The sequence below is a fragment of the Oryza sativa genome, chromosome 9 (genome assembly GCF_034140825.1).
Source record: "Oryza sativa Japonica Group chromosome 9, ASM3414082v1".
NCBI classification, from domain to species: Eukaryota; Viridiplantae; Streptophyta; class Magnoliopsida; order Poales; family Poaceae; genus Oryza; species Oryza sativa.
The window spans coordinates 22,712,076-22,732,354 of NC_089043.1; the positions used below are offsets into that span (position 1 = coordinate 22,712,076).

Genomic DNA, 20,279 nt, shown 5'->3' on the forward strand with positions numbered 1-20,279 from the left:
CCGCCAACGTGACATCCCACATAGGCAACACTTTTACTCTCAGCCCCCTCCACATTACAACACGTCGCATATATCTCCTTATAGCTATATAGTGACACCAGAATCAAAAAAAAATCCTCAAATAGTTCTTCCTCCTCATTTTTCTCCTTGCATATATAAAAAATGTGGTCTTGATTAGCAATTGCCATTTGCTCTGCGCTCCAAAATAACCTTATCCTTGCGCAACGGGCACTTCATCAACAACACCTTCTTCCGGCGACTTCAAGACGGGGACGAGCTTGGAGAATCAATGGGGATGCCTAGCGTGCAAGACGCATTGCGCTGCCTCCCGCCGCTAATCCGGCCGCACTGTGCACTGCGCTGCCTCCTACCGCTATTCTCACCGCCGAGGCCACCGCAGAAGCTACCTCTTGACCTCCTTCCGCTAGCCTCACCGTTGAAACCCTAGCCGATTTAGGGATATTTTGGGGGATTTGGGTTGAAATGCACTGGTCAGGGCAAATATGTGTGAAGGTATATGTGGAGGGAGTTGAGCACAAAAATGTTGCATACGTGGCATGCCATATTAGCGGTCAAACGTGGTCAAAGAACAATTGGACCAAGGGTGGGTACATTAAACCAAGTTCACGAACCTAAACGTGAAATTTTTAAGTTTACAGACCTAAGTGACACCACACAACAAGTTTAAGGACCGGCCATATATTTTACTCAAATATAAAACATGCTTTACTTGTATCGCAGAAAAGTAAAAGATTTATGTTTCTTTGGGGACCACGAAGGTACGGTCTTTAGAATATGTTTGACGGATTATGTTAAATTATTTTTGCCATACTAAGTACAATTTCCGCAAAAAAAATGCTAGCATTGCTTAAATAACTTGTTCTAAGCTATTTTTAGTTTATAATATACTACCTCCGTTTTTTAATATATAACGTCATTAACTTTTAAAATATGTCTGACAAATTATTTTATTTAAAAAAGGTATGTGAAAAAAAGATATGTGATTGCCATTAATTTTGTTGTGACTTAATTTATATTAAAGGTCTTTTATGTTTGCAGAAAATTTTTAATAAAACAAATAGTCAAAAAATTATTAAAAAGTCAATGGTATCATATATTAAAAATAGAGGTAATTTAATATTTTATTCATGCTATAAGTGTTTGCCATAATCCGTCCAAACATCCATGGAAAATGGACAATGAGACAAACATATGTCCGAATCTTGTTGAACTATCACCAGATATTTACCCTTTGTGAATATTGTGGAACCATAGCCAGTTATTGACCCTCCCGAAACGAAAAACATCTAGGATTTTGAGGGTGATGTGTTTTTTGTCATATTACTAATAAGTGAGATTGAGGACCTATATTATTTTAGGATGAAGACTGATGGATGATAGATTTGTTTGTAGCGATGAATAAAATATTGGAGTATCTATTATATATACACCTTACAGATGGCTTAAAACAAGTGGTTCAAGCAATGTTGATGTAAATTTTGTTTAAAAAAAACATTTGAATAAAAGCGTGACACAAATAACCCACAGCTAATAATAATAAAAAGAACAAGCCCTTATAGTATACTTTCTCTGATTTTTTTAAGTTAGTCCCAATATCATACTCTCTCCATCCCTAAATATAAGGGATTTAAGTGTCAAAGTACCATGAATCTCACATCTATTTAAAATCCCTCGTATTTTAGGACGGAGATAGTATATAAAAGGAAGGAGGGAATAACTGGTAACAGCCACATTTACAAACAAATCTATCATCCATCAGTCTTCATCCGAAAATATTCACAAATGACAAACAAATCTATTATGCCACTTCACTCTTCACTCAGCGAATCAGATTCCAAAAACTGTCCCTGTTCTATCGGTCCATGTCTGGCGTCTGCGTCAACGACGTGCACTCGCGTGCATCGAGGGAATCACAGTAAATGTGGCAGTATCGGCCAAGGAGTAAAAGATGGCGAAGTGAGAAAACCAAGCACATCTGAGCAATCAGGACCAAGTCACAAACTCAGATGGGAATTATTGGCCTCTCTATCCAAACTCAGATGACTCACGCGATTGTCGCCCAATCACGAGAGCGAGGAGTGCCGAAACTCTGGTTAAAGAGATTATACAGTAAGTACATTATTACCTTTCCAGATGAACCTGGCCAGACTGACGATGAAGATTCACGGATCCTTGGTGTGGTTCACCACTTGCCAGTATTGTAACAGACGGGGTGTTTGGACCAGGGACTTTGTTCCTGTCACATTAGATGTTTGGATACTAATTTAGAGTATTAAACATAGACCACTTACAAAATTAATTACATAAATGAGAGCTAATTCGCGTGAAATTTTTTTAAAACCTAATTAATCCATAATTAGCACATGTTTACTGTAGCATCACATATGCTAATCATGGATTAATTAGGCTCAATTAATTCATCTCGCGAATTAGTCCAGGGTTATGAAATAGGTTCTGTCAATAGTCTACGTTTAATAATTCTAATCAGTATCCCAACATCCAATGTGACAGGGACTAAAATTAGTCCCTGTGATCCAAACACCACCTCAGAAGAAACCTTTGAAAACTTCACCACTTTTGCTCAACCGGTGACAGTTTGGGCCATTGAGCCACTCGAACTCACAATTTATTGGGTTTGGGCTGGACCATCAGCCATTTATCTATGAAAATGAAAATGGTACAATTAACTTCAATCTCTGGTGCTCAGGCCAAGACAGACATGGGCTGCTTGGGGGCAGCTTTGTGCAGTTCCAAAAGCATATATTGGTACTACTCCCTCCGTTTCATATTATAAGACTTTCTAGCATTGCCCACATTCATATATACGTTAATGAATCTAGACATGAATATATGGACAATGCTAGAAAGTCTTATAATATGAAAAGGAGGAAGTACATAAATATTATTCTACACGGATATCATGACTCACAAAAGTGGCCATTTACAGGAACCGAAATTAAAAGAAAAGTTAACTAACTATGCATTCAGGTGAACCTCAAAGCATACGTATTTAGTGTTGTCCATTTCTTCTGAATCATTTTTTCTTAGCACTTTCTTCTGCTCTAGTAAAAGCATCCATGATCATATCGGTAGCCCAATCCTTGACATCCTCCTACAAAGAAGGGTTATAAAGAGAAGCATTAACATAAGCTATGTAAAGAAAGGTGGTTAAAAGCATAAAACTGTAAACTGTATACAGGTAAGAAGTAACTTAATTAGCTTAGGATGCCAGTCAAACCAAGCTGCAAGGAAGTCTTGCAGCTCTCGGTTGTTTAAACATGTAACGATATCACTATCTAGCATATATCATCAACACTTATTTTTTTCAGCATGGAAGCGACAGTGTAGATGAAGCAATTCTGAATATCAGAATGCCAACTTCAATTAATTCTGAATATCAAAATTAATATTGGGGAAATGCATCGATGTAGAAGTTATGTCAGCTACTAACCAGCCGTACTGGTTCCCCAGTTCTTATACGGGCATGCGGACGAGCTAACTTCGATTCAAAAGGGGTCCTTGGCCTGACTTCTTGGATCTCATCCCATTCTTCACGCGTAAGCATCCTTACTTTTCCTTGATCAGGGTGGCTATTCTTTATCTTGCGTTCTCCTCTTTCTTGATCTGCTGCATCATGTTCCTTCCCACAACATACAACTAAAATTCAGCACAGTTGTCATTTCCCATGGAAGGGCACATCATGCAGTTGGTAACAACTAATTTGATTTAGTTCACAAGAGTCAAGAAGAATTCCCAAATCTTACCATCAAAACTTAAGGCAGTTATTAGCTCATGGGTAATGAAGTGAAATTGGAGTGAGACAAATATGGATTGAAGTGTAATATCAAACAAAAATGCATATCCAAAGGCCATGATTGAATTGCAGATTTCAACAAGCCCTATCCCATAGGAAACATTTTTCTGTAAACTATACATTCAGACAGACATCAAACAACTAAAGAAAATCTTGGCATTTCTATATCTATCTATTTTCCATATCCAAACAATCTTCAATTACTTTACAAAATCATTTCCGAAAGACATTTCTACTTGTTCCTAAAGGTTAACAGCTGCACACGCTCATAATAGAGCAAAATGGCTCCGTCGCAATTCGCAAAAGCAGCATGGGAATTTAATCCAGTGTATAATGTGGTCATACACAGGCGCATTCATCATGTGGCTCACTCGGATTTCAAGCAAACACACGGCGCTAGCAAGATAGCATCATCAGCAAGTAAACCCTAGGGGTGGGGGACGCACATCGCCCCAGTGACAAGGCTAATCAGCGCGGCGGGAGAAGGGATACCATCATGAGCAGCTTGGTGAAGAGCGCGATGGCGGCCGCCGTGAGCACCATGGGGAGGGAGGCCGAGTCGAGCCACGCGAGCGACTCCGGCGTCGCCACGAAGAACTCGTCGCGGGACGGGTCCCGTGGCCGCCTCCGCGCGCGCTCCCGCTCCGCCACTTTCCGCCGGAGAAGGGCACCCGGAGATCCGTCCGCTGCCGCCTCCGCCGCCGACGACGACGACGCGGCGTGCCTCACGGCCGCCCCTCCCCGGCGCAGCGCCGACCGCAACATCGCCGCCGCCGCCGCCGCCGCCGGCGACTCGGACAAGACACGAGCCCTCGAGAATGGGAAGTGGGTTAGCCCACTGGTTAGACGGGAGCCTATGGATTTAGGCCCATGTACTCCTAGGCCCATACAGGCAGTTTGGTTAGGCCCATTTAGTAAAATTGGTTTAGAGCAGTGTTTGAGAGAGAGGAAGATAGTGTGAGAAAATTCTACGTTTTCCACGCACACGCTTTCTGAATAGCTGAACGATATATTTTCTTTTAAAAAATAGTAAAGTTACTTTAAAAAATATTTTAATCCATTTTTATGTTTAAAATAATTATTAATGTATTTTCTTTTAAAAAAAATGAAGTAAAATTACTTTAAAAACATACTAATTTATTTTTAAGTTTAAAATAATTAATACTCAGTTAATCATGTACTAATACTTACCTAGTTTTGTGTATATTGTCAATTTTCTTCAATCTTCATCTCTTAAACGTACCCTTAGACTTATTTTGATAAATTAGTTTAGGCCCATTTTGATAAATTCGTGTAGGCCCATTTGGGCCCGTCTTGTTAATTTGATCTAGGTTCATTTTGGCAATTTGATTCAGGCCCAGTTATACGATCTCTATTTCTTGTTTCTTTTGTTCTCTTTAGAGCCTGTATATTATTTCTGAACCTTTTATCTTCTTTGATTTGGAATCATTCAATGCATATACACTGGAATTTAGGTAAAATTCATTCGATGGAGTATTGGAGTTGGATTGTATCCTCCTTTTCATTTTTATCCAAAGCAAAACCAACCAATTGTCAGCCAAAATTCTTCACAATTTCTGGTTTCAGTCTTGTGTGTTGGAACTAAAAACAAATGCCAATTTGGCCTTCTCCTGTACAGCCTCCATTGATTACTTCTTGCCTTTTTTTTCCCCCGCATGAAATTTCTTTTTGTAAGTGGGATTTCCTTTCACACCTGCAACCTTTTTTCTCGGCATCAAATCTGTAACCAACAAATGGAGATTTATGTCTGAACTTTTCTTCTTCTTCTTTCAGAAAAGCAAGGGGGGGAAGAAAATTAAACAACCTGCATGCGGCTGCAAGAAGCCTGCAACTTTGGCGCCGGCATGTGCTGCGTATCAGCACACCAGGATCACATCACATCACACGCCATGTCGCTGTCCATTGCGTCGTGCTCTCGCTTCATCCATGCTTGGATGCATTACTGAATTTGCTGATGCTGCTGCATCTCCTGATCAGCTGAACTGAAGCTCTCTTGCCTGCCAAAACCTACCAGATTGCTTTTGATCATTGCTTTTGATCATCTTGCAACTGCATGCCAACATCTCTCCTGCCTTCTTGGATTCATCTGAACAATCTCTTTCTTTCATTCTGTCTGCCTCCATGGTGTTAGTTTCTCTGCACATCAGTTAAGTTGCTGGTGCGTGTCATGCTTTGCAGGTCTTGTGCTTTTTCTTCCCTGGCTTATCCTAATTCGACTGCTTATCTTTAGACTTGTAGTTGTATGTAGGTGACCGGTAAAGTCCGTCTCTTTTGTGAGCTTTGTCGTTGGGCATCTTCTGCAACAACTGCAAAATTTTCTACTCTGAATTTCCCATCACCATCATCTTTACTAGTTTATCTTGGGACAGATTAACCCGACGACCAGATTGTTCATCTCTTCGTTGCACCGTTCAACACTTCAACATCAATCTGTGACTTTGCATCATCTTGACAAATGACAAGCATATGCGTGCATACTAAACTTACCAGTCATCACTTCTGATAGACTGTTAGTAGTTGTAATCTCCACTTAACTCGTACTAGTTACCTGGTCTGATCTGTCTCTGTCGTCATCAAAGTTCCAAGTCATTCATCCAGCTTGTACATCTGCACATGCAGCCTCTGAATTTCAAACAGTAGTACTAGTCTCTGAAGCCATCTTTTTTTTTCTTCGTTTTCTTTTCTTTTGAAGGTGAGGCCATCTTAGTTGAGTTGTTTACTGAAGCTAGCTTTTTTGGCCATGAGGGGCTCCATGTGCCAGTGCTCATGGCTCCAAACCTAGCCTTTGTTGTGTAGAGATTAAACTAATCATCACCATTTGTTAATTAATAATCCCTGCCTAGCTATCCATCTCATCTCACAGGTCACTAATATACTGTTCCATTGTCTGTAGAATCTATTATATTATTAAGACAGCTCGAAACGAAGGCACCACGTTCGCCGTGGGGCTAGAAATTCCCACATTAATCGGAGAAAAAGAAAAAAAGAGTCAAAGTAGAAATACAATTAAAAATAGCTGAAATTCGGAATTTAAAATATGCAATATGGAAAGAGGAGTCCATATAGGAACCCAATACGTGATTAATCAAAATTCGAAATAAAAATAAAATAAAATCCAAAATTAGAAAAGGAAAGGAGAGTCCAAATAGAAATACAATTTAAAAATAGCTGAAATTCGGAATTAAAAATAAGCAATATTGAAAGAAGTTTCCATATAAGAACCCAATACGAGATTAATCAAAATTCAAAATAAAAATAAAATAAGATCCAAAATTAGAAAAGGAAATAAGAGTCCAACTAGGAATACGATTTAAAAATAGCTGAAATTCGGAATTAAAAATAAGGAATATTAAAAGAAGAGTCCATATAAGAACCCAATACGAGATTAAGTAAAATTCGGAATAAAAATAAATAAATCTAAAATTAGAAAAAGAAAATAAAAGAAGAGTTCAAGTAGGAATACAATTTAAAATTAGCTGAAATTCGGAATTAAAAATAAGCATACTGAAAAAAGAATCCATATAAGAACCCAATACGAGATTAATTAAAATTTAGAATAAAAAATAAAATAATATCCAAAGTTAGAAAACAATAAAAGAGAGTTCAAGTAGGAATACAATTTTGAAACAACTGAAATTGAAAATAAAAAATAAAAACATTAAAATAACACAATACGGTATTAAATAATTTTTTAAAAAAATTCTAAAAATTAGAAAAATAAAAATAAGATTTAAATTAGTAATACAATTTATAAATAACTAAATTTTTTGATAAAAATAAATATTATTAAAATAAAAAACCATCTAAAACACATGACGAGATATATTAAGTAACATGCCTATAAAGGAGTAGAGTGGTGACGGTTGATATGACATATAAAAATTGTTAATAAAACACCAAATAGAATCATAATGACGATTAAAAGGAGAGACGTCAGGGAGGCTGTGAAGCAATAAAATTTAGAATAAAAAATAAATTAATATCCAAAGTTAGAAAACAATAAAAGAGAGTTCAAGTAGGAATACAATTTTGAAACAACTGAAATTGAAAATAAAAAATAAAAACATTAAAATAACACAATACGGTATTAAATAATTTTTTAAAAAAAATTCTAAAATTAGAACAAGAAAAATAAGATTTCAATTAGGAATACAATTTATAAATAACTAAAATTTTTGATAAAAATAAAGATTATTAAAATAAAAAACCATCTAAAACACATGACGAGATATATTAAGTAACATCTAAAACCGTGAAGCAAACAAGTAAGGCGGTTGCCGGGACTTGTAGAAAGTAAAAAAAAAAATTTTAGAATCACAATGACAATAAAGAGTAGGTGGCGGACCGGCTGTAGATCGGGGACATAGTGACATCGTTTGATGGCACTTCTAAAAATTATTAAAAATAAAACTACAAGTCCAATTTTTAAAGGTTCGGAACTTCTGAAAAGTAAAAAAACCAATGATAATCATATTCGATTTTAAAATCAAAATGAAATAAAGAAGGGAGGCAGCGGGCGAGCCGTAGAGGATTACAATGGCAAAGCCGCTAACGGTTTGGCGGGACTTCTAAAAAGTAAAAATGAAGTTAAACGATAATTATGTTCGATTTTTAAATTCTCAATGACAATAAAGAGATAAGACAGTGGACGTGTCATAGAGGAGTATAATAGCAATGTTTGACGAGACATCTAGAAATTATAAAAATGAAACCCAACGTGACAATAAACTCTAAAAACTATAAAATCTAATTTTTAAAGGTTCTAATAAGAATGAATAGAAATAGTGGTAGATCTAGCAAGCAAATAAAGAAGGAGATGAGACATAAGGGGTAGCAACTGGTGTGACTTTTAAAAACTATATAATTAGAAACTCGATGATGATAAGGTTTGGTCTTTCAAAGTCTTAAGACAATGAGATAGCTATTTAATAAATTTTAAGTAAAATCATACTTAAAAAAATATATGATTTTGTTTGGGTGCTAGCCGCGCAATTGTGCGGGCCACCCAGCTAGTTTAATTAAAATTAAGAGCGAGAGAACGGTCAAGTGTTCAGAGTTCTGCATACCTAACGCCTAACACTTCAAAGATTCCAAAATTTTTTCTGAATTATGTATCTGTAGATCCATGGACCACGTGGTATCTATATGAGTGTATGTACAGTGATAGGGAGATATAGATGCATATGTTTAAGAGCGTCGCCGAATTGCTTGTCGATAGGCTGTTTTCAGGTTGCTGTCTGCTTGGAGGTGCCAAACTGTTTTGGTCAGTTGCAATGTTCAGATTTCAGGAGGCGAATGGTGGAGATTCAGATTACAGTCTTTACAGACAATGGATTCTGATGGAATTGTCGAAATCTACGTGCCAGTTTTGATGTGGTTTTCTGATTTGATTCACCAAATTCCTGGTTGATAGCTAAGTCTGCCTGCCTTGCTCACTGACTGCTTAGCTAGATATGAAAATTTTGGTCAGATGATGGTTGCAACCGGCACCAGTTGGCCAAGAAACACCAACAGTTTCAAGAAAAAATATCACTGTTTCAATCTTGCAAAAAAAGATGAACCCTAAAGCATGAGTTTTACAACTCTTTTCAGTAATCACACAGTAATTTTCCATGTGTACCTTGAGTTTGCTCATGGAACTGTTCTTTATAGTTTATTTCTCATGCCCTTGTTAATGATACATGTGACCTAAGCACAAAGCCCTCGATTGTAGCAGCTATGATTACAATTTCTTGGCTCTAGCTTTATTGCTAGCTCTCAAGATTGGTGAACCCCACAGTGAGATTAACCAGCCCATCAAAGTAAGCTTAATTGGTTAGCCCCACTCTAATAGAGATTTTAAGATGTATTAGTTCAAGGTAAGCTTTGGACATTACAGATTAGATAATGCTGATAGTAGCAACATAGTTTATCCCCATTACCGAAACTGCCGGCTGTAGACTGGAAACCATTTGATTGATCAGTGGTGATTGCATGGTTATTGCTACTCGGCACCGGTTAGTGAACACAATCGTTTGCAGTGCAGCTAAATAACAGTGGCTGGTGAAATCTAAAGTTTGGCTATCACCAGAAAAAAGGAAATTGAAGAAAAGGAAACCACTCTACATAAAAGGACAATTTGGACATACCAGAATAGTTTATTTTTTCCCGAAGGAAAGAAAACCAGAATAATTTAGAAGCCTTACATAAGAGGTTGACAATTTGGACATGAAAAAAAGAAGAAGAAGAAATTTTTACGCATACATCATAGAACATGTGATTTTAACACATAAAGATCCCAAAAAAAATCATGTTTTAAATGGATGTATCGTATAGTACAAGCATATGAGTTTGCTTGGGTAGCCTTTGTTGAGTAACTGCACTTATCTGACAAAAAAAATCCAGTAAAATCCTTCTCCCTACGAATTTCCAGATACTTCTTTAGAAATCAGTAAAGTGAATTATCAGGATTAATTTTTCCCATTCAGATTTTTTCCAAGCTAGCCCTGTGGATAATATTTTTGGGTCCGGGCCACGAGAGAACGTCGCCAATGCACGCTGTACCAGCAGCTACCACTCACCCCAAATGCCGAAGCAACACCGAGATTATATTAGTTGGTAGTCTTAAGCATTAACCAGCAAAAGATTAGTGAGTCACCACTCACTCACTCACCCCCAAAGTCCTAAAAGCACAAGCAAGATTAGATTAATGAGCCGTCTTAAAATCCTACTGTAAGAAAAAAAAAGAGAGAGGTTAGGGCCCAGTTGATTTAGATTTTTAGCGAATTATTATCACCGATTACTTATATGAGAATAAGCAATCCCTGAGAAAATACCTCGAGATATTTAATTATATGTGAGTACCAAATTTTACATTAAAAATTATGATATCTCTTAGTAGTTCCTTAAGAATGGTAAAATTATACTGATAAATAGCTTAAACTTAGACTATGTTTGGGAAGCTTCTTTTTGGTTTATCTAGAATCTCCAACTCCCCTAAACGATCGAAATTACCATTTTTGGATTTTAACAATCTATAGAATTCAGAAAAATAGAAAAATTTCAGAAGCTCTCATAATTTTAAACTCCTTAAAAAAACAGCCTTAGTAATACGGTATAAGAATCATGTTTTGTGAAGTTGGGAGCAAATAATTAATCAATTTTAATACTCCTGCGAATAACCGAAGATAACATGGCCTAGATGGATGAGTTAAACCAAAGCACCTAAAGGCCATGTTTGGCAAATGGGATAGGAAAATGATTTTCTACCCACCATAAGACATCTTTAAATCCTAACCATTCATTCTCCCCCTTCCATTTAATCCTAACCATTCATTCATTTTCTAATTCCAATTCCACCCCTCATTTTCCATTATCTAAACAAACCCCAAAGAGCTCAGCTTTTCACTAGAGCTTTGAGAGGCTTTGACCCGTCCTCTCCTCCTCCATTCTCTTCTCCACACACCCTTGTCCCTTTGCACTCTGCAGTTTGCAGCCTGAACCCTGAAGCCCCACACAAATTGAGCCCCCAAGGCCACCACTAGCATGCAGCAGCTCCAGCTTTGCCTTTTGCCATTGCCATTGCCATGGAGTCAGGGAGAGAGAGAGAGAGAGAGAGCTGGGTGAATGAACAGCTGAACATCCCCTAGCCGGTGGAGCAGGCAGCAAGCATCCCATCTGTGAAGATCTCCCCTCTCCACAACCTGCCACTGCCATGGCCTCTTCTTGGCCCTAGCACAGGTACTTCCTTCCACTGCAACCCCCATCTCCCTTCCCGGATTGGGGGTGTCATTTTCCTCAGGTGTGGGGGATGTAGGAAATGTTCGTTCTTGATCTGTTTCTTGCTTTGCTTTAATGTGTGCCACCCACATCACTTTCTAGATCCAATCTTTTTTTTATATAAATCTACCGCCGCCGCCGCTGCCGCATTCAATGGCGACTTGGTGGCAGAGCTCCCATGCCTGTGGGATGTGGAGGTGAGGAAACACCACATGTGTCTGTGTGTGTGTGCTCATACGACTCCTGCTTCTTCTTCTTCTCCTTTTTGTGGGGGAGGAGGGGTGTCATGGTGTGCTGCTTCTTGTGAGCTTGCAGCTGTGCTGTGCTGTTCCAGGTTGCATGCTGCAATGTATAGTAGGAGTAGGAGGAGGAGCAGCAGTGTGTGTGCTGTGCTGTGCTGTGCTGTGGCTGCCTCCTCCTTTAGCCGAGGAGAGGGGATTATCTTAAAGATTCCAGCTTTTGTTATTAATCTCCTCTTCTTCTGGCCCACTGCTCCCCCCCTCCCCTCCCCACCACCCCCTATTTCTGTGGGAAATGCCGGGGGCCTCGTGATTTCATCTTCTTCTTCCTCCTAGCAAGCACTCTCTTGTTCTTGTTCTTCTTCCCCTTTTTGGAGAGTGGCGATGTGGCGGGGCTGGATCTGTCGAATCCGTAGGTGTTTCTTTGATCCTGAATCGCGGAAAGTTTTTTTTTTCCCTTTCTGTTTTTTTTTGGGTTCTCTCTTTGTTCGAAAGGTTCAGGTGGGTTTCTGCTCGATTTGACCGGCTGGTTCATCGGTGCCGCTTTGTTTTTATCTCTTCTTTTTTTTTGGTTGGATTCTTGATCCCCTCGAGTTGTTTGTTTGTGTGAATGAAATCGGAGTGACTGTGGAACAAACCCTAGTTGTTATGTTGGTAACATGGTAATGCTAATGGGGAAATTTTTCTCTCCTTTTTTTTCAGATGAGGAATTATTGACCGCCCTGCTGAAGTACTGAATTTGGGGGTGGAGGGATTTTGTTCACCTTGCTGTCCGATTCCGCGCTTGATTGTTTCTGATAAACTGCTTAGTTCATGTCGTCCAAATCACCGCTGCAAAGCATGCCTGGTCAAGCGGCAAAGCCGAAGGGCACTGGGGAACAGGGAGGTGATGCTGAGGTGGTTTCCGAGGAGCGAACACCATCTGACCAGCATCAAGGTTCTCCGGCATCTACGCTGGACAAGGAGCTTTCAGGCCTCTCTTCGGAGTCTGGGATCCTGGATGATTCGTTAGTCGCGGAGGAGGAAGATTCCGGCGAACTGAAGGAGATCCAAAACTTGGATTGTAATGGGAATCAGGAGAAGAAGACGTCACAGAAGAGTAGTACGAGCGATAGTTTTGCTTCTGCTAAAGTGAGTGATGGGACGAATAGTTTGAGGAAGACCAGTGGTAGTGCTAAGACAAGTGACAGGGCTAATTTCACTGAGAGTGGGAAGAGCAGCATGTGTCGCGCGAGCACGAGCAGCGACATAAGTGATGAGAGCTCACGCAGCAGCATGAGCAGCGCCACCACAAAGCCGCACAAAGGGAATGATTCAAGGTGGGAAGCGATCCAGACGGTCAAAACCAAGGATGGCATTCTTGGTTTAAACCATTTTAGATTGCTTAAGAAGTTAGGTTCGGGAGATATTGGCAGCGTGTATCTCTCAGAATTGAGTGGTACTAGGAGTTACTTTGCAATGAAGGTCATGGATAAGGCATCTTTGGCAAGTCGGAAGAAGCTTCTTCGATCGCAGACTGAGCTTGAGATACTGCAGTCGCTTGATCATCCATTTCTACCAACCCTATATACTCACTTCGAAACAGATAAATTTTCATGTCTGGTGATGGAATTCTGCCCTGGAGGGGACCTCCACACTCTTCGACAAAGGCAGCCTGGAAAACATTTTTCAGAGCAAGCAGCAAAGTATGTTCTTCTTCTTTTTCATAAATTTATCACTATATCATCATGAATAATTTGTTGACTAAATGCTAGTATGTGTACTATTAGCAGTATCATCTCTCTGACATTTCTCTGGTTCTTGGGGGTAGAGGTATTTTTAGTATTAATTGGGAGGTATAATACCTCTACTAAGAGGTATGTACCTCCTGATTAACAATGTGATGTACATATACTACTATTCAATACCTCCCAAGGACCAAAGAAAAACTCATTATGTGTTTATACAAATGCACAGCCCATTTGTTGCGCACAAGATAGCCAGGAAATTGAAGTATGCTCGTGAAATATTTTTGTGTTTCATGTTGTATGTATTGTTCTATTAGAGAACTCTAAGCTGCTCTGGTCTAATTCTTTCGATTATTGTTGAATTACATGGGTAGAAAAAATATAGGTACTTGGGGCCTGTTTGTTATCAGTCTTTGCCAAATCAATCTTCAATATAAAAAAGTTTATGCAAGCATTTAGCTTAAACTGGTACTCAATCTCTTGATGTTTCTTTCAGGTTCTATGTAGCAGAGGTTCTCCTAGCGTTGGAGTACCTGCATATGCTTGGTATCATATACCGTGATCTGAAGCCAGAAAATGTCCTAGTTCGGGAGGACGGCCACATCATGCTTTCCGACTTTGACCTCTCTCTTCGCTGTTCAGTGAGCCCAACTGTGATCAAGTCTGCAAATCCTGGTTTAGATGCACTGCAGAGGAATAATGCAGCGTACTGTGTCCAGCCTGCTTGCATAGAGCCATCGTGCATTCAGCCATCATGTGTTGCTCCAACCACATGCTTTGGACCACGGTTCTTCAAGTCTAAGTCCAAATCGAAGTCCAAGAAAGAGAAATCAAAGCCTGAAGCTGCAAACCAAGCTAGCTTGTTCCCTGAGCTCATCGCTGAACCAACTGATGCTCGGTCCATGTCCTTCGTCGGCACCCATGAGTACTTGGCCCCAGAAATAATTAAAGGCGAGGGCCATGGCAGTGCGGTGGATTGGTGGACCTTTGGCATATTCTTGTATGAGCTATTGTTTGGCAAGACCCCTTTCAAGGGTTCAGGCAATCGAGCGACGCTCTTCAATGTCGTTGGCCAGCCCTTGCGGTTCCCAGAATCCCCAATAGTGAGCTTCTCGGCAAGGGACATGATAAGGGGATTGCTGGTCAAGGACCCTCAGCACCGACTTGGCTACAAGCGTGGGGCTACTGAGATAAAACAGCATCCATTCTTTGAGGGTGTCAACTGGGCGCTCATAAGATGCGCGAGCCCTCCAGACATTCCTAAGCCCGTTGAGCTCGATTGTCGCCCGAAGCAGGTGCCGTCAACGAATGGCAAGGTTGCACCAGCTTCCAACCAGAAGGGCTCAGACAATTATCTAGAGTTTGAATTTTTCTAGGTTTTTTCTTTTGTGGTTTCTGAAATCCGAAACTGTGCATTTGAGCTGATGCGCGAAACAAAGAGAAACATGTAGAGCTCCTCCAGGCATATATATGCCTGGTTATGAGGTACTCTTCAGCTGTAGATTTGTAAGCTCATTTCTGGAACCCCGAGCTATTTTCCATTGAACTGCTTAACTCAAGTTCATACTCTTGTCTCCATGACTCTTATCTGTGCTGCAATTTTCAAAGCCACCGGTGTTACTTGAATGGATTTGTTGATGAGTACTTGTTGGAGGCTTCGAGCTGCTGCTCTCCATGTAGCTGAATGTTCTTGATCATATACATCTTGTTCAGAGGAAAATGCTGCTACTGATACATGTACCTGACATTGCAAGTACTCGTATCTCAGACTTCTCAGTGGCCACTGCAGTTTTATGATTTTAATTGTTCATTACTACGTTAGACATGCAGCACAAACTAGAAAAGCATCACCAACGGCATCTCAAAATTTTAGTTTTGGGAATCTTAAACAAAATTTGAGGTGCTAAAATTTCCATCCCTCCAGCAGAGTGATCGAGGGATCGGTTGGAACTGATTTTTGACCAAAAGATCTTCAAATTATCAGGTAGGAAATGATATCAAGATACTGTTGGCGATGATCTAAGAACGTCTGTTGTTTAGTAGGGACTGAAACACCTGTATGCTGTCATAGCCCATCATTTGTCTTTGAGCTTTCAGCTTGTAAGCAGTTGTCAAATTTTGAATTTTAAAAACTTAATTTTCAGTTGATTTTGAGGGTTTTTTGTGGCTTTTAAATAGCTAAGAGCATATATACAGAAATTTCATCCATAAATTATTTTTTGTTAGCTGATAAACCGTTACAGTTTATAATAAGCACATGGCAAAACAAAGATGACTCAGATGTCTGTTGGCTGTTGCTTTGCTGCAGTGTTGGCTTCAGAAATACAGCTGGGCCAACTGGGCCTACTGATCCAGTATTAGCCCAATGGAGAAGTTTCAGCTCAAGGAGGAGGAGCGCATCACGTCGCAGTGGCTCCCGCGAAAGCAGGGGAAGTTGTCTGAAACTCTGAATCTGACTGGAAAATCGACACCGAATATCCCACTCCCTAGTACGCCTTTTCATCGTCAGTGTTTCTGTTCTTATCCTCTCTCTGCATGCACAATTTGTCTTCTATACCCCCCTCCGTTCAAGAAAAAAGACAAACCCTTAATTTCCATGTCCAACATTTGACCATCCGTCTTGTATTTAAAAAATTATGAAAAAAATTAAAAAAACAAGTCACGGACATGTTTTATCATCTAACAACAATAAAAATAGTAATTATAAAAAAATTTTATATAAGACGAACAATCAAACATTGAACACGGAAATCCGGGGTTTGTTTTTTTTTTATGGAGGGAGTAGACTCCATACATGCTCTGATTCGAGTGTTGTCTCTTCATCGGCTCAATCAGATGATCAGATCAGACACGCCATGTTGTCTCTCGGTGACATTTCATCGTTGGATTAGTTGGGTGTATTGTCATTATCATTTTTAATGCAAGTTTCTTACCGGCAGTAGTACACTAACGGTCCCATCGATTGGCATATTTATAAACGAAAAATGATTTGTGCATAAAACTTATATATATATATATATATATATATATATATATATATATATATATATATATATATATATATATATATATATATATATATATATGTGTGTGTGTGTGTGTTCTTAACGATCTAAAAACAAATGTTGAAAAATAAATTTCGATGAGAAAACCACCAAATTAACTCTAAATTTTAGGTTGAAAATTTAAATTTTGGCTAATAAATATAAGCGAAAAGATAGAGGTTATAATTCGGAGTACTCCGGTACAAGAGCAGGGTAATCATTTTTCTTTGACCTGGGATTTAGGCCGTCATTTTCAGGGGTACTTTCCTTGACCTCAACTATCCCTGTCAAGTGATGCAGTGGTAAAACAAAACAAGAACAAAAAAGATTCAACGAAAACTTGTGAATCACTTTGATCGTTGCTAGTACTACTCCGTTAATGTTTCAAGGAATTTTGACCTGTTCGGGAAGCGCAAGGTGTTAATTTGCATCCAAATCCGCAACGATTTGGGCATGTTTGCACAAGCTGACATCTGAGATTTGGGCAGAAAATCTGGTTGGAAGTTCCAACAGTTTTGTACTAGCTCCATTGCCATACGATCCTATCCTCTTCAGAATTGTTGTTTTCTGCATGATCCATCGGTTCATGCATTGCTTTTTTTCCCCCCCTGAATTCGACGTAACAGGACAGAATTTTCTCATCGAGGTTGACACATGTGGAACATTTTTACTGGTATGTGAATGAGACTGACTGACTGTACAAGTCTGAAACTCTGAACCGTCCTTTTCGCCTGTCCTAGCTATGACTTGCAGGCTGCAGCCAAACAAACATTCCTGATTGGTTCAGAATCTGCATCTCAGTGAGAGTCCATGGAGAATTTTCAAAATTTTGTCCTTTTTAAAAATTTATTTTACAAATAAACCCTAAAAAACGTATACCAGAGTGAACTCTTTTCGCGGCGCCAACGTTACTGACGCCTGATGATATCAAAGACATTGACGCCATCCCCTAGTCTCCCCGTGGAAGTTAATTCACTGATGTAAAGGGGGTGATAGCAATATCATTTATGCTGAGGATGAATTTGTAAAATAAATTGAAAAGAATATATTTGTAATAACAAAAGGATCTATTGTAATTAAAAAATATATTTACAAATAAACCTAAGGACTATTCCTACTTGACAAGATGAGAAACAGCTAAGACAAGTATGGGAAGTGAGAACGGCGCCTTCCTAGTTTCTTCCTTCTGCCGCTGAAATCAGCTTACATGTCTGAATCTATTTTGTTCGTTCCACTTATTAACAAATCGGCCGCAATTCGCACGGAAATAACACACACACGGATCTTCAGGCCGCAGTGACGCGAGGCAGCATGTCATCAACATCGTTTTCTTCTCCTGACCGAGGTCAGCAACATCGTCGTCTCCTTATATCCGCCCATGTCCCCCATGGAATGTATGCATAAAACAACCAAAGTGCTTTGATCAAAAAAATTCCATAGTTTCATTGAAACTACTCTGATTTCTCTGCCTTAGCAGTTAGCATCATTGTTGTTGGAACTCGTTCCAGCATATTTTCCTCACAAACTGCTGACAAATTCAATTGCACACATGGAAAACAAGTGAGCAAAACGAGCTTTGCAGCTCACACGACAGACAGCAGTGTTTCTTCGGCTGCATAAATAGCTGTGCCTGCAAAAATACCGTTTCGCTTCCTTTGAGAGATGCTAATGAAAAAAAACCTAGTCCGGTGTTGGCCGGGCCGACAACGATGGTTTATTTCTCCTCTTGAGGGCGTTGTCGTATTGCCTCACCTCTCAAGAGCGGTTGCCGGGCAAAAGCCTAGTCTCGGCTCCTTTGAGCCCCGATGGACGGCGGCGGCGATTTTTTTTCCGTCGCTTCTCTTCTTGAAGACGTCGTTTTTGGCATCCCTTAGAGGGCGATCTTGTCTGTGTTCCTTTGTTGGTCTAGCGGCGGTCGGTCACGCTTAGCGGCGGCCGGTCCGGTGTGCGGGAGGTGGTTTTTTTTTTCTTTTCCTGATTACGACCCTCCAAAGATGTAATCTTGTAATTTTTTGCTACTCTATCAATAGAACTGGAACCGTCTCGTTCAAAATAATGCACACAATACTTATCGCCGGTTTTACAGCTGCGTAGGCCGTACGATCGGCCGACGCTGACGCTGGACAAGTCGTAGATGTCAACCTGAATTCGACGTCGCAACAAACTTGCAAACTTGGTTTGACAACGACCATTTGCTGCTAGTACGTGCGTAGGAGTATGTACTGGAGCACCTCCTTTGTTATTGGACATATGGGTTCTTTGCATGATTGCATCACCGCTCATTAACATAGGCTGTGTTTAGATTTAAACTTTAAATTCAAACTTCCAACCTTTTTCATCACATCGATCTATCATAGACACACAACTTTTCAGTCACATCATACCGATTTCAACCCAAACTTTTAACTTTGGAAGGAACTAAACACAACCATATATACTCCCTCCGTTTCAGGTTATAAGACATTTTGACTTTGGTCAAAGTCAAACTACTCTAGGTTTGACTAACTCTATAGAAAAAAGTAGTAATATTTACAACACCAGCATTGTTTCATTGAATCTATAATTGAATAATTTTCATAATATATTTGTCTTAGGTTAAAAATATTACTACTTTTTTCTACAAAATTAGTCAAACTTAGATTAGTTTGACTTTGACCAAAACGTCTTATAACCTAAAACGGAGGGAGTAACTTTTAAATTTAACTTTAAGAGTTGAATATAAAATGGAGTTGTGAAGCTACCTAAATCCAACTTTAGCCCTCTTGTTTTATTTTGTGAGATCACTCTAGCTAGCTCGTGAAGCTGAAATCATTTGGTTAGGTTTCTCGCAAGGTACATCTCCAGCCGGTGCATGATAAGATCAAAGGCCGCCTATCAGGTTGGAAGCCATCGATGTTGTACATAGGAGGGCGCCGGGTTATGGTCAACTCGGTGCTAAGTTCCATCCCAACGTATGTCCTCACGGTGTTGAAGCCGCCAAAACAATTTCTTCAAGAAATCGACAAAGCAAGAAGACGCTTCCTTTGGGTCGGTAATGAGGAAATACGTGGGGCGCAAATGCAAAGTAATGAGGTTCTGCTATGGCGGTCTTGGAGTTCCCAACCTGGAAAAATTTGCTAGAGCCTTGCGACTAAGATGGCTTAGGTATGAATGGAAGGCGCCAAATAAACCCTGGATAAGAACCGAAACACCATGTGATGATCTTGATAAGGAATTGTTTGCGGTATCGACTAGAGTCGTTATTGGGGATGGGCGAAAGGCGAACTTCTGGGAATCCAACTAGATTGGCGGACATAGGTTCAAAAGTCTAGCGCCGAACCACTTCAGGCACTCCAATAGGAAAAGCCACACAGCACATGATGCCTTGCAACATGGAAGGTGGATAAATGACATCTATCATAACCTCACTATCACCATTCTTTCAGAATACATAAAGATCTGGGAGGTCTTAGCACTTCAATGCCCACAACTGATAGAAGGAGTAGAGGATTTGATTACTTGGAGATGGACGGTAAATGGGGAATACAGCGCAAAATCTGCCTATCTTTACCAATTTGAGATAATGACAACCCCGCCGTCAGCAACGTTATCTTGGGAGGCATGGGCCCCAGCAAAATGCAAGATCTTCAGTTGGCTTGCGATTCAAAATCAGGTA

General features: G+C 39.7%; 2 protein-coding genes across 7 annotated transcripts; one reads left to right on the top strand and one right to left on the bottom strand.

Moving 5' to 3' along the window:
• Positions 1–1,742: 1,742 nt before the first annotated feature.
• LOC4347372 (uncharacterized) lies at positions 1,743–4,649 on the bottom strand. 3 transcript variants are annotated; one of them, XR_010735044.1, is made up of 5 exons: positions 4,328–4,649; positions 3,473–3,661; positions 3,028–3,133; positions 2,147–2,257; positions 1,743–1,996 (listed from the first exon to the last, which is right to left on the bottom strand). XR_010735044.1 is itself a non-coding variant. In XM_026020535.2 (4 exons), exons 1-3 carry the CDS (start codon positions 4,598–4,600, stop codon positions 3,056–3,058), a joined length of 540 nt encoding a protein of 179 aa, XP_025876320.2. In that variant the 5' UTR covers positions 4,601–4,649; the 3' UTR covers positions 2,014–2,257; positions 3,028–3,055. The 3 variants fall into 3 exon arrangements, 2 of the variants coding, with proteins under 2 accessions (XP_025876320.2, XP_015610735.3); XM_026020535.2 differs by lacking the exon at positions 1,743–1,996 and having other exon boundaries at positions 2,014–2,257; XM_015755249.3 differs by lacking the exons at positions 1,743–1,996; positions 2,147–2,257 and having other exon boundaries at positions 2,597–3,133.
• A 6,618-nt stretch (positions 4,650–11,267) lies between these two features.
• On the top strand, positions 11,268–15,144 carry LOC4347373 (serine/threonine-protein kinase D6PK). Of its 4 annotated transcripts, none has more exons than XM_015756674.2 (3): positions 11,268–11,575; positions 12,556–13,538; positions 14,077–15,144. In XM_015756674.2, the coding sequence occupies exons 2-3, from the start codon at positions 12,667–12,669 to the stop codon at positions 14,954–14,956; spliced, it is 1,752 nt and encodes a 583-aa protein (XP_015612160.1). In that variant the 5' UTR covers positions 11,268–11,575; positions 12,556–12,666; the 3' UTR covers positions 14,957–15,144. The 4 variants fall into 4 exon arrangements, with proteins under 4 accessions (XP_015612160.1, XP_015612161.1, XP_015612162.1 ...); XM_015756675.3 differs by lacking the exon at positions 11,268–11,575 and adding an exon at positions 11,767–12,265; XM_015756676.3 differs by lacking the exon at positions 11,268–11,575 and adding an exon at positions 11,767–11,811.
• The last annotated feature ends 5,135 nt before the right edge of the window (positions 15,145–20,279 follow it).